Raw genomic sequence first — 14862 nt, 5'->3', positions numbered from 1 at the left:
GTACTCCTAGAAGTTTTTGATCTGAGTGTTCTAAATATTGGGATCTCAGGAAACTCTAAGAAGCATAGGGACTGCACGTGAAATAAAAGGCTTTAAGAACATTGCATTTTACTATTTGCATAGAATCTCTGCATTCCTAGAAGAAAGCTTCTGGAGCAGGATTGATATCCTATACCATACACAGAAACACATACCTGTGAATTTACTTGTAATCTGATAAGAATAAGGTCTTTAATTTCAAAATAGTAGCTACTGCTTTCAGTGTTAAGTCTGAAATTGTAAATGTAATATGTTTATATCACATATGTACCACATCATATAAACCCATGTTTTGAGATTACTGGTTGCACGTAATTTGGAGTTCTGAATTTAGGAATTAGGTCCATTGATGGCAAAATTCAGTCATCTATATTAATGGATAGGACCCTTTCATAAGGCTTTTTTTTTCTTTTAATGACAGGACAGCTTATAATGCTTCTTTAATTTTGGTGTTAAAATGAAGGTAAAATTGTAGTGTTGTTTTCCCACTTTCATGTCTCCAAAAATGGGAATTCACTGACCACAGGAGGGAAGAAAAGTTATGAAAATAATTGCAATTACTAATCTGGGATATTAGGTATGATGTTGTCTCCTCTTCCATGCAAGTTTCTGTTCAGTGAAGCCTCTTGGAGTATTGGCTGTTCAGGAGATAGGTGAGACCAGGACTGAAGTGTGTGGGAGGAGGAACAGAAAGAGCTGGATGTGCTGTGGGGGCAGATATAAGTTCGCTGCCTCTGACCACAAACGAGCAAACCCAAGCTGAGCTGCAGGTGGAGTTGTCCAGAAGCTGATGGGATGGACTGCAGACACCCAGCCTCTGATGGAGGGAGCCTGCACGGCCCCCCAGCACAGGCTGCTGCCCTGCCCTGGGCTGGGCTGGGCTCCCAAGTGCTGTCGTTGCCTGGCCCCACAGGATTCACTGCCCTGTGGGAGGGAAGAGAATAATCTAGTGGCAGTTTTGTCTTTTTTTTTCCCTGCTACTTTATCTGGGTGCATTTCTAGCAAATGGTTGTCAATAACAGGCAGCTAAAAGGGCTGGGAAGAGAGGAGGGCAAAGAAGCTCATGTTTCAGTGATGTGGGAGGCAGCACAGGCACTGAGGATGTGTTTAGCACAGGGTGCTTTCAGCAGCGTTTCAGCAGCCTGTGAGGAGTCAGGTGTGCTCATCTGAAAGGTGCTGCAGTCTTCACAAGGTGGTTTGGGATAGTTCTTACTTGAAAGCTGTTCTGTCTACAGGAACTGGCAGACTAGAAGTCCACTCCCCACCTGTATTTACTACCATGGCTCTGTGTGGAACAGAGGAAATCAGCAGAGTTTTCTGAAATAAACATTCTCTCTCAAAGCAAGTCTTCCACAGGTGGAAAGTTGGAATTCTACAAAGGTAACTGCCTTTGCTTTTGATCAAGGTTGAAAATTGTACAATAGTTTTCAGGATTCCTGTCTTACTCAGAGAATGAAGTTTTAAACTTTGTCATGTGGCCCGTTCTCCACTAGGTGTTGAACTGAAACTGTCTAATTGCAATCCTTATTTTCCCTTTTTGTGTAGGATAATGTAACTCTACAATTACAGTTGGACCCGAGTGTTGGTTTTGTATGACAGTCCTTACTTGCCGAAACTCCAGTTTCTGAGAATTCTTCAGTATTTGCATGGTAGACCAGCACTGAGCATTATCCATGCACAAAATAGTTCTTGGCTCACTGCAGCCAGTCCTAAAGCCAAATTCACAGGGCTACTGCCCAATTTATCTTTGCATGTCTTGGATACTTCAGTGCAGTCAGCACTGCTTTGTTACCCTGTAAAATGAGGGGAACCTGTAAGAAGAAAGATAAATGCAAAATACTGTAGTTTTGATAAATAGTTTATTAAACTCTGGTGTTTTTCCCAGAAATCTAGAGAAATTTCAAAGTTACCCTGTTGTAAGCTATCAGGTATCCTATACTGCTAACTGACTGTATTACTGTTTCTCTCAACCGTGGAAGTCTTTTTTTTCCAGACCTGCAGATATCTGTTACACTGTAGAGTGTTATTGTTTTTGATTTTTACTGAACATAATGGAATGTTAGTGGCTGGAAAACTTTGTTTATAAAATGTGGTAGGAGTTTATAAAACATAGTTCTGTGATTAGTTACCTCTTTCATAGTTAAGTCAACTTGTAGGCTGTTTGGCTCTATTTCTGTTGATTTATTTATCCATAAACCAAGCATTGTTCTTCCTTTAGTCTGACCTTTGGCAATCTCCCAGAGACAAAATTCTGCAAACCCTGCTTTTGTATGTAATTTTGGAATCTTATTCAAAGCATAACTTCTGACTTGTTTATGGAGGTTCTTCACCATAGCCAATGTACTTGAACTCTTTTGATGATTTTCTGTCTGTTGGTTGTTTTGATGTATAGGTTGACTGAGAGGTGATCTTGGTTTGAGAGGAGGGAATGTAAGAACTGCTTCTAGTGAATTATTTCTAGAAACCAGTGTTACTGGGTCATGGCTACCAATTGTTGGCTGTTCCTTTTGGGGAATGTAGATTTAGGACATTTCAGGAGACTTTGGTGGGTCTCGTGACAGCTGTGCCTTCCCAGGTCCATCAGTTCTCCAGTGAACATGATTTATATGTCAGTCTTGTTCCTCCACTAATGAGGTAACAAAAATTCCTTTGATAGAATATGTTGCTGGTTTTTCAGGATTTATTTTCTCACTCTCTAGAAATTGTTTAAGTGAGCAAATTAGGAACATCCAGAGGTGAGAATCTTTCTTCTGTTTATTGGTAAGTTGCAAAAGTTATGATTAGTACAGAATGGAAAAGGTCATTGGAGGATGAGAAGAAAACAATGTTGTTGTTGGGAGCATTTCCTAGATAGTGTTAATTGCATTAATACCACATTGGATAAGGTGACTGGACATTTTTGCTGACAATCCAGCAAATACTTAATAAAATTTATCTTAATATATTTTTTGCTTAGTAGGTGCTGTAATAATTTAAAATGTCTTGTTTCAATGTAGTTTTCTGGATGGCTTGTGGAATGTCTGTGGAGACATCTGTTACAGTGCCTATGTCCTCAGTGTGAGTTTACTTGGTTCTTATGATTAATATCTGCTTATTTATCTAAAGTCTATGCATGGACTTAGCCTTGGATAGTCCGAGGGGCTCAAGACCTTGCTGCTCTCTCCTTGTGTTGTTTAGAGTTAGTTACAGAGGAGTTTGAGGGTCTTCCTTCAGAAGCAGCTGAAATGGACTTTGACTTGCCTCTGTTTCTTTCTTGCTTCTTAAGAACACATGCGAGTCTGATACTCATTTGAAAAATTGTCTTTCAAGATAAAATTGTTCTACAAAACTGAACCTTTTGAACTTTCTCCACTGTCATTATTTTGCATCTGTTCTGCTCATGAGACTGGTAAGTCCTTCCAGTAGTTAATTTGCATGACTATTCCACTTGTTTGGTCTTCTGAAAAATAACCTTAATTGAAAGACTAATTGAAATTTGGAGCATGCATCTTGAGAGTAGGAGATGATGTGTGTATTTTTAAAACTTGTAACAAAAATTTACTTGCATTTGCAAATTAGTGTTGGTTAAATGTAGATAAGAAATTGCATCAGTTTGCATGAGCTGGGTCAGTTTCTAGGCAATTTTCATACGTGTTTCTGTACACTAACTGTCTTTTATTTAAGAGTAAGGAACCCATTACTTGCAAATGTAATCTCTATGCTAGGTCAGTGTAAGTCTGCAGAGCAACCTATATCATCTCAGTTTTCTATTGCTAGCAGTTGTGATTCTGTGCTGCATGCCAGTAGTTCAAGTACTGCAGAACTTCATCTGGAGAAGGAGCCCTGGCAAAATAGTCACATCAGTAAAGTTGAAATTCAGCTTTTCTGAATAACCCAGATGCTCTAGTTGTAAAAACTCCTAAATCCTAAGCTCCTCTACCCTTTTGTTTCAGTAAACTGATATATCTTGGGCATTCTCGTAAAAAAATACTGCATGTTGCCAGTATTGTAATGTATTGTAATGTAGGAAATAGTTGGCTTCTGATTGTGATGGTGTGAATTGTGACATCTATATTGCCTCACGCTTCACATGAGACTGAAAATGGAATAAAAGTTTTTAAAACGCCTCTCAGTTGCCCCATCTCTGGGTCAAAAAAAGGGTATAATCCAACACCTGGAAGTCCAGAGGGGGGTGTGTGCCCCAACAGGTGTCAGTGGGTGTGTGTGTGCCCCAACAGGTGTCAGTGGGTGTGTGCGTGCCTGCCTTGCTCAGCTCCACCCCCTGACAGCCCCTGTGGAGCCCATCCTTTCTTCTGTCGTTTCAGTGACATGTGCCAGAGAAACACTTCCTTGATTCTGGTGGTACCAAACCACAGAGATATCTGAATGGGCTCAATGTTGAGCCTGCTTGGCTTGAGATGACTTTGAGACTTTTCAGGAGGGAGCTTTGCTGACTTCAAGACTTGGAGTAAATTGGCAGGAGAATCTGTGGCAGTGCTGTCTCTGCTGCTTTACTGGACAGGTTTGCATACTGAACAGGGTGGTGGAAAGGAATGACCTCTTAAGAGGTGACTTCACATAAGTGACTAACCTTGCTTGGGACAAAGCACAGCTGAAATGTGGAAACAAAGAGTAGCTGAATGTTTATGGAGCTGCTGCTCTCAACTCCTCACCGGGCAATAATTGCTGGCAGTTGTGTTGCAGACCTCCTGAATTTTTGTAAAGAGAGTTGGACAGAACCAGATTAACTCTCTGCTTCAGTGGTGATGCTGGATTTTTTTAAAAAGCAAAAGCTTGGATATGCTCTAACATATGCAATATGGATAGGTTTGACTTGATTACTTGTTATTGATGTGGTTCTAATATCTTTAGAACCACATTTTTTCAATTTGATGGAGGCTTCAGCCTGATCCTGAGTGTACACAAGGCTACATAAATAGCAGTAACATACACATGTGCAGTACACGTATATTAGCAGCTATTTTGTAAGTTTATTTTAGCAGTGCTTAAAGAACCAAAATGGAATTGTTTTTTAAGTTTTATTAAAAAACAAGGTTTTCCTGACACTGCTAAACTTGCCTCTTGGTATTAACTTCCTCTTTTCCCCACAGAAAAGGCAGCTGAGCAGATCAGTATAGAGTGGTGATGCAATATCTGTATGTTCAAGGAAAAAAATGTTCCATCTCTGTCCTCTACCACAGGATGTTTTTTGTATGTAAAAAGTAACTGGAATTAGAGTTCTCTTCAGGGAGGTAATCCTTCTCCACAGCTCAATTAAAATAATAGGGTTAAGCAGCTGTTTGGTGCCAAATACTGTTTTTAGGGGACTGTGCAAAAGCAGTTTTCTAATTGAAATTTCATCTCAATTGAACTTCTGTGCTTGGCTTTTGTAAAATAAGCAGCTGCAGATACTTAGTGTAAATAGTGAGCAGGTACAACAGGAGTGCAGCTGTAACCCATGACACTTTAATGACTCCACACTAATGAGAGTGCAGACATCATGCATCATGTCAGATGTTCTTGTCCCTATTGTATCCCGATAATATCCTTATTGTAAATCATCATGATGTGTTCTGATAGTTGTGAAGAGGACAGTGAGACTGAGCTAATGATTAGCATGTAATATTTTCTTTCAAGGCATGTCAGCCCTTTTTTTACATTCAAGATCTCAAATTCATTTTTGTTATCTTAAAACCCTTGTAATGAAGCTTTGACATTTTTTACCCTAGAATTTCTGGGCTCATCTTTGGAGTAAAGATCTGTTTGTTCAGGGGATTGTTTTTTCAAATAGAGAAGTTTTGCTTCTTGTTAACATGAATTTTCTGTTAGTAAGATCTCCTTAAGTTACCTTTAGTGTGGAATTTTTCTTAGTAAATTTGCTCAGAAGTGAAACGGCTTAGTGCTTTTCTTGAAAATCCAAGAGACCTGTATAAGAATAGGAGGAAAGTAATTCCTTTTTGTGCTGTAGCAGCAAGAAAATGAAAGGTTTTGCTGTGAGTTATTTGCTCTGACATATATGGCAGAAATTTCTCCTAAGGCAGTTGCATATTTTAAGGGTTTACTTTCAGTTCAGGAATCTCAAGTACTGGCTTTATCAGAACCCTGTGGTGTTGCCTTGATTTATTATAAAATTGTAGAAATTGAACCAAAGTACATTCCACAGTTCTTGTTGGTTGCTTGGTTTGTTTTGTTTTGTTGTTGTTTTTCTTTTTTTCCCCTTAAGTTTTCTCAAAATGGGTGCAAATTAGGTGGCATCTCTTCTGCTCCTTCCATTCCATCCTGTCATGTATTACCTTTGGTGTGTTTCAGTCTGGGGCAGATCAGGGTTTCATGCTGTGTGTCCTCAGTCCAAGCAAGAACAGATTGTAGTTGGCTGTTCTACTTCTGATTGTGCTGATTTGTGGCTGCTGATAATGTTAAGCTTTTGGGGGATTTTGAGACTTTTTGGAGTTTGTAGAGAGTGTGAACATCAACCACACACTGGGACTTGAGCCCAGAAAACAGGTTGAGGAAAAAGACAGTACAGGATGAAATTTGTATATTGACCATGCCTGCTGCCTTCAGTTCAATATGTATATACATTAAAAGTGAACTGGAAATCCCTGACAGAGCACAAAGGGAGGACGAGATGCCTGTGCCCTAGAATGTAGGGATAGAGAAGAATGAGCTGAACAAGTGCCGTGCCATCTGCTAGATAAGCTGCAGAACAGATTATTTATTGTGACGCTGCCTCTAAAGGGAAAGTAGAGAGTTGGGATTGTGGTATTGAATTGAGAGGAAGTGTGGGAGATTGGCTTTTCAGATTTAGTTCATCTTAGGCAGGCACTGGCAGCAGAGAGCTGTTACAATTTATCATTCCAATTCATCTTTATTTTGCTCTGAGGGTAAAGACCTACTGCTGTTCTTGAAATCCCTCAGAGGAGACTGTAGGAGTCGTTGCTTGTAAATACACTTGTGCTAGCAACCTCTAATGTGGATAGAGACAGATAAAATTGCCTTTAATTTTTGTGTTATTGCAGTGCTAATGAAGTGTGGTGAAAAGCTTTTACTTGCAGAAGGCTTTGAATGTGCACAGAGCTATCACAGAGATGTGCCTCCTTAGGAGGCTCTTCCAGTCACCCTGATGCTAGAAGTCCTTGTTTTCTTTGAAGATGATTTGGAGTCTGGAATTTGCTTGCTTCTGAAGTAGTAACAACCTGGAAAAAAAACCCTTTTGCAAGAACAGCCAGTCTGTCTTGCGTTGTGTATCCCTATTACATGCAGTAGATTTTATTATGTTATTTCTGTCATGCTTTCCTTTTTATTCTTAGATGTATTTTAGAACTTGCTTGGTATTTCTCCATTTTAAATGGAATATATATATATATATATATATATATATATAAATTAATCTCTTGTCTGTCTGTTTTTATGTTTTATTTCCCAGGTAGTACAGATGGTACAGATCCATCCTCTCAGGCTTTAGTTACCTTACCATCTCTGCATAGCTAAAGGGGCTTGGAGAAGTACAGTTACTGCTTAGCTTTGGCATCAGTTGTAATTGACTTGCATGGTTTCTGTACATAAACACTTTGTTCTTATCTTTTAATATGATAATCTGTTCTTGGTTTGAATTTCAAGGTAACTGTACCCTTGTGATACAGAAGCATGTGATAATTTGTATAAATATATGCATATTTAAGGATGGCAGTGCATACTGTTAACCTTATAATATATTTCAGCACACTTTGATGTTATAACCTCAGTTGTTTTTCACATATGAAATGTATCTCTTGTATTCCAGCAATGTTATCTCTGTTGGTATTACTGTGGTATTGTTCATGGCATCTGATACAAAGTGACCAGAAAAAAGCAACTTTTTAGTGCCTGAGTTGTTCCTGTTGCAGATGCGTTCAGATCTTCTAGAATGTAAAAGTCAATATAGTTTTATTTCCCAAACTATCACACTTTTTATGTAACAGACAGTCTGTACCTGATGGGCCAACACACAGGGCATTGAGGTGGTCACTGTAAGGAAAAGCAGTAATGTCAGAATGGAAGCTTCTGTGTCTTGAGGGTGCTGGAGCTGCCTGCTGATTGCAGTAGCAAAAATGCTTTTGTCTCAGTGGATTTTTTTTTTTTCTTTTAAATGAGGGGGAGCAAAAAAAATGATAGTCAGTTTCCAGAAAAACCTGCGTTGAGGTGGGTAAATAATGGAACCAACCTGGACATATTTGAATGTGTGAGAAACTTGATAGTGGGACAAAAGAAAATTTGTTACTTTAATAATGCAGGCATGCCATGGGGGTAGAATATCTGTGCTCTTGGAGGAGCCGAGTGCTATCAAGAGCATGAAGACTGGCCTGAACTGTGTGTCCAGTTTTGGAAAAAAGTAGATGTGGTGTGAAGATGCAAGTTTGGCAAATCGCTTTATGATTAAAAACTAACAATGTCAATAAAAGGAATCCAATTTTCAGTGGCTTTACATCTAGCTTTATAACTGTTCCTACAGTGTTTAAGCTACTAAATATTAGACATTTCAGAGAGACTTCAGAATTAATGTGTTTTGATAGTTGCTTCTAAGCTTATTTAGAAGAATGATCTTTTATGAAAGCAGATCAAATACAGTAAAAGGGTACTATGTCTCCAAAATTTTTGTGATTTTGGTCGTAATGTATTGTAACAGGTGGGTAAAGAATGTGCAGCAAGACCTTTAGTGTCTTAGTCTTTTTTTAAAAGAGTGAGGCTGAATGATCTCCAGGAACACTAACAAAAGGTGTCCACATTTAGAAAGTTGGAAGATGAACTTTTTTTTTTTAATCTACTAAAAGTTATAATGCAACAAAGTCGATTGCCTGGTATGGTGATAATACTGCATGATGTACCTTTTGAATGTGGGAAACTCAGTACAACCACAAGAGGAGTTGGAATATATGATTAGGATACATAAGGTTAGCGAATGTTCATCCTTTTTATTATAATTAATCAACTTTTTCTTAATAACACTTTTTTTTTTTTTTTTCTTTTTAGGAATTTGTTTACCAGAAAGCAGAGTGCAAGACTTGAAAAACAAAATGATGTGCGATGGAAGTTGTTTGGAAAAGTACCTCCTGGAGAAAACTTACAGAAAGACCCAAAGAAAATACAAAAGGTATTTTTTAAATTCTGTGTTAGGATTAATGGTGAATGAAGAAGCCAGTTAAGTTTATGATCTGTATATAGGACTGTGCAGCCTGTTTGTTTGAGTTCACACAATTTCAGTACCAGAAAAGGCTCTTCATTGAAATTTTACTTTTGTTACCACAGTGCTGTTCAGAAGAATGTGTTCTACTTTCTCATTACTCTGAGTACGTGAGGTATGAATTCCTTAATGTGTCCTAAGAGAATAAAAATCTAAATGAAACTTGCTTTTTTCCAACATTGTTGAAAGCAACATTTCAGAGAACTGGTTCTGCTACAGATGAACCCAAGCTCTTGGCTACTGAATCAAATAATTTGCCTTTCCAATGGGGAAAATCTTGTGAAATCCAGCTATGTGGTCAGTAGTTCATGAGCTGCTCTTTCAGTGACAAGAAAACAGCCTCTTTCAATCTGTCTGACTTGATCTGGGATTTCTGGATTGACTGTAGCCTTTTAATGTGTTTGGAGGGTTTTCTGTATTTCAGTTGTCACTTCCTTATTCAAACGACTGTGGAAATAGCTACGCTTGCATGGAAAGAGACCATGTAGTAAAACTTCAAAACCAGCTGCTGTGTGTGAAATGCAAATGTTGATTTGAAGGATTGTGCTGCTTAATTCAGGGTAGAATATTCTGGAAATGCATGTGTCATGTGGCTGTTCTTAGCTGTAGTTAGGCTGTTAAGGTGAAATTGAGACAGCTTTTTGAACTCATCACTGTACTCAACCATTCAGATTTTATCTACAGCTTGTCTTGACACAATTAATGTTTCTGAAGTGTTCACCAAAGATTTTTGATGACAAAATTGAAGAGGCATAATAAATACAGTACTCTGACATTTAGCAGTGTATTTTATTGTAGTGCCTGTTCCTTAATAAGTGGGTAAGTAATTTATTAACGTTTTGTGGTTGTTGCTGGTACTGTGAGTATTTTTCCTTTACATCCAAACTATCTTATTACATGTGCTTTGAATGGTTGTATGACATTTGTTACAAAACACTCACTATTAAATTATTATGTGGATGGCATCCAACCATTAGTGAGTTTCTGGAAAAATTGTAGTCTAAAACAATTGTCTCCAGTGCCTCTTGGGTAACAATAGCTAATCCTTCCTAAATGAATTGTTGCTTTTGTGAAATTATTTTTGACATGTAGGCGTTGAGTCATGAGTAGTGCTGTAAGTGACTAATTGAGCCTCACCATCTAAAGGCACAGGCTGATTTAGGTGACCCCTCACCAAAACAATGGTCAGACAGGCTTTTTGAGCTCATGAGCCTTTTCTCAAGCCCTGTAAAAACTCTTCTGACAGCACTCACTTGTTCAACAAGGGTATATACAACATAGCATCATACTCTATTTTGACAATGTAGGAATTAAAATCACTCCAGCTAAGATGTTGCTTGTCCTGTTTTTAGTGCTGAGAATATGTGGGAGTATTAGTCTTCTGATGAAGAAGCAATATTGGTACATGCCCAGGCTGGGTGGCTTTACTTGGTCACTGAGAGTTTTGTATAGTTTTTGTCCAGTTAAATGTTTTAAAACTTAGAAGCTGTCAGAATGAGTAATCTTGGGGAAGCTGGAAGTGCATTTGCAATGGAGGTTTGCATGATTAATCTTTTATATCAGTTCTCTTCAGGAATTCTGCTTGAGCAGAACTGGTTATGTGAGTTGCTTTTGCAATTGATGTTTGAAAATGCACTAAGTCAGATGACAGCACCTCACCAAGAATAACCACTGAAGTTAAATTCTCATCTCTCCCAGCAGACTGTAGAACTGAGCTAGGTTTTGCAGCCACTGTTTCTTTTAGAAACCCTTTTCAAGCATGGCAAGCAGAGAAGTGTATGTAAATACCATTTATTTGCAACAACTTCTCTCCCCCTGGTTTTGTTAGTGAATGCTCTTCAAAAGAAATTCCTTTAAAGATTCAAGAAGAGGTAACCAGTGTATCATTTGGTTGTCCCTCGTGATCTCTCTTCACAGAACTTGTTTGCATGTGGACTGTCAAGATTTTGTGTGTTAAAAGAATAAGGCATATAGAGAAAAGCCAGATTTTGGCTGTATCCTAGAGACATGTTACGGCTTTCTTCAGCAGTGAAATTAAATTACTTTTTAAAATAGTGTATTTATTTTCATTTTCTTTTCTATAATAGTTAAATTCATTTTTAATCAGCAAGTTTTGGGGTTTTTTCCCCTTCCAAGTGTGCTTTGACCCTAGGAGGGTTGTACAATTTAGCTTTCACTATATGAATTCAAATCAGAGCTGCATGGAATATCTTCATTTTTTAAAGTTTCAGTATTGGTAAAATTCAGCACATCTAACACTTGAGACCTTTTGATTACAATCTTTACTCAAAAATTCAGGTCTAAATATTTTATGATCTCATTTGCTGACATTCCATGTTGGAGTATTTAAAAATTTTAATGGCAGTTCCTTAATAATTAAAAATAACTATGATTTTAAACTTGGGGACTGTAATTTTCCCAAACATTTTTCTGTAATAAATCGAATATGGCTATATATGGGGGGGTCAACATTGCAGTCCATTAAAATCAGTTTTACTGAAGAGGCTCAGTCTGCAGCACATGATAAAGTGAAAATGAGCTCTTGAAGCAGGAAAATAAATTGCTTGCCTCACAGGTTATGGGATTAACAGTAAAGCTTTTAACATTACTGGGGGAAAAACTTTGTAAGTTGAATTGAGTTCATTATAATTTAATTTTTATTTGATTTAAGTTATAATCCTAGTTGATGAAGTAAAGTGATTTTATCGAAATGTGTTTTCTGGCTTGGATCTGTTAGATGGAAAAGAGTTTCAAAACAACAGCACCCAGCAAGAACTATGGAAAGAATTTACTACAGCCCCTGCTTTAGGCAGTGATAAAATCTCTGGTTATAAGCAGTGTTAAAAAAAGCCCAGAGCAGAGCCAAGTGCCCAGACTGCTGATGTGTGGCCGTCCCCGTGCAGCTCCATGTGCCCGAGCAGCGCGGGGAGCCGCCGCCTCGTGTTCCGCATCCACACATCTGCAGCCTCTGCTGATGGCCGGTGGTGGCTAAAAATACACAGCTTTTCTGAGCATCTGCCTGAGCTGTGCTTTCCTGCATTCACACGGCCCATCCGGGGCCTTTGCAAGGAACTGGTTGGTTCGAGCTGGCTGCTGGTTCTGGCAGGAGCTGGAGCTGCAGCTTTGGATAGAGCACTGTCTTCTGCTGGTATGGAGGTTGTCTTTGGGTAGCCTGGGTAAGTCATTGTGGCTGATGGCTACTGCTGCCAATAGGGTGATGTTGGCACATTGACTTCACTGCCACTTGGAAGCTAGAAACTGTGTAGTGCGTTTTTTGTGTTGTCTATGAGAAGTCCAAGGGTGTAAATGAGTCACTTCCGGTGTTCTTCACTGTTGGGTTCATTTCTATTTGTCAGCCTTCAGAAAGGCAGGATTTAGATCTATGTGGCAGAGTTCCTTTTTTTTTTTTTAACAGGAAGCAAGTGCAGTGTAAGAAGGTATAGTTACTGTGGTAGTCTAACCTATGCCTATTATTGTTACATTCTCTGGAAATAGAAGTGTAACTAACTTCCTCACTTAACTATAACCCAAAATTGTAATTTGCCTTAAGCACTGCTCTTTTATGTCTTTCATTCTGATTCAGTTACAAATACCTTTATTGTAATTATATGTAAAGGACATCTAACTTTTGTGAAGGTAAATAAAAATCAGTAAACAAAAGAAACATATCAGTGATGATGCCCTAAAAGGTCTTTTCTTTCCCCCCCAACAAGAGCAGTGCTAAATAGATCATTCAGCAATTTCAGTAGGCTGTATTAATCCACAAAGAGTGTGTTGCCCTTGTCCTGTCTTGAAAATCACCTGCCTCAAGCAGAAATGCTATTACATTTAAACAGATAAAGCAAGAGTAGTAGCTTCCATTCACAGTAAATGAAAGGGTGATTTAATACTCTGTCAGGATGATTGTTTCTGAGTATTTTAATAATAAAAGCATTTACTATGACCCAGTCAGGTATCATAATCTAGTGGAGTGTACCTGAAAACGTGCTGCTTTTGATGCTGTTGGTACTTCTTCCCATATGTAACAACGTGTGAAAGTACAGAATATCTTACAACCATCAGACTAATAGAAAACAGTAAGTTTTGAGTATTGGTTTGAGTAGCTATGATGGGCTGCAAAGTGTTTTTGAAAGGAAATGAAAGATTTTTTTCCTCCTTTTCCAGATTTAAAGCTTTTATTTTAGCTTTCTCATTCTCTAGAATGCCTAATAAATTGTGGGGATCAAAAGCCCTGGAAGCTGGAGGGATCCTAAAGAGGTGTAGCAGGCAGTGCTGGAGTATAAGTATCTGCTTTCAGGAGTAAAGATACGAAATAGAAGTGTAAGCTTGGTTAGTTGGTACTGCAGTTACGATGTCAGCTGCTGGTCTCTGCTGCAGGGTCTGTTTCAATGTTGGTGGTATATTTTGGGGGAAGTACAGTAGTTTTGAAATAGTTCTCTTTGTCTCAACAAGAACAGTTACTTTGTAGCCCAGGTTGATATTTAGCATTAACTGGAATTTGAATGCAGATAGCACAAGATTATTTTTAAATGCAGGAAACCACAAATTAATGGAAAAATAATTGACTTTTGCATATCAAGTACACAACTCTTTCTATCTCCAAAATGTCAAGGCCAGAGATTATAACTTTTCAGGACAGCTGATACATCAGTGGAAGCTTATTCTCGTTTGTGTTAAGTAAGAATTCATCATGCAACCGGTATTTGTGTGTCTTTCAGTGCTAATAGAAAAATACTTAAACACCTATTTCTTTGTGTAGTCAGTAAGCTTTTTTCCTTGTAGTAACCTATTGGCAACACACAGGAGGCTTTCAGATTCCCCCCTCCCTTCATGGGTTTTTGAATGAAAATAGATGTCTGTAGGGAGCAAGCCTGGAAATAACACCACGCGCCTTTGGCTGTTGCATTGCACAAACACTTGGCAAAGCACTGCTGTGAAGCAAAGTTGGCAATGAATTTTTGAAAGCAGATGTGTAGCCCCTTAATATTGTGGAACTGCCCATTCTAACTGGAGGCTGGAACATTTCCATTGCTGACATGTAAAATTGAGAAAGCTTTGCTAGACATCATTGTGGTAATTGTGTGTTAAGCAGAACGAAGCTCTCAAGAAACTCAAATCTTTGTCTGTCTTCAAGTTTATACATCTCAAACTTCATCTAAAATTAAAGAATGGGGGTAGATAGGGGTTTTGAAAGGCTAACTCTTAGCATGCTCACTTAGCAACAACAAACAAAGCTGATGTTCTTTAGCTCTGTAAAATGAATGGAGGTACTGTGGGTTACTGGAAACCCTGAAGATATGGATGTAAGGATTTTGAAAAGCCAGACTCGTGCTTTTTCCTGGAGGAAGACTAGCTAATTTTATGTTCTCATTCTCCTTCTCTCTCTGAGGACTCTTGATCCTATTTTTTGCCTTGATTTTATTACAAATTTTTCATGCCTGTTAGTATTTCCACATCATTTTCTTGTGCTCTATTGAGAAGTTGTCACTTGAGCATGACAAAGTTCCATGGAAACAGCTTCATGAATATTACAGCCTGAAAACAGTCATCACTTTAAGCCACGCTATGAAGGTATGTTGCCCTCCTTCATATATTATATATATATTCTTTTGTTTGTAGCTTTA

General features: G+C 38.3%; 1 protein-coding gene across 3 annotated transcripts in view; it reads left to right on the top strand.

Annotated features, from left to right (window-relative positions):
- TBC1D14 (TBC1 domain family member 14) overlaps positions 1 to 14862 on the top strand; it is a 62615-nt gene that overhangs the window by 10020 nt on the left and 37733 nt on the right. For 2 of the 3 annotated variants that reach the window (XM_083860742.1, XM_083860743.1), the window contains exon 3: positions 9028 to 9148. In XM_083860742.1, the coding sequence (XP_083716868.1) occupies positions 9028 to 9148 (121 nt within the window). Of the gene's footprint in view, positions 1 to 9027; positions 9149 to 12308; positions 12415 to 14862 lie in introns of those variants that run through there. The other variant, XM_083860745.1, reaches the window with a different exon arrangement.

This window comes from Zosterops lateralis (genome assembly GCF_965231275.1).
Source record: "Zosterops lateralis genome assembly, chromosome: 5".
In the NCBI taxonomy this organism is placed as follows: domain Eukaryota; kingdom Metazoa; phylum Chordata; class Aves; order Passeriformes; family Zosteropidae; genus Zosterops; species Zosterops lateralis.
This window is presented reverse-complemented; position numbering and strand designations above follow the sequence as displayed.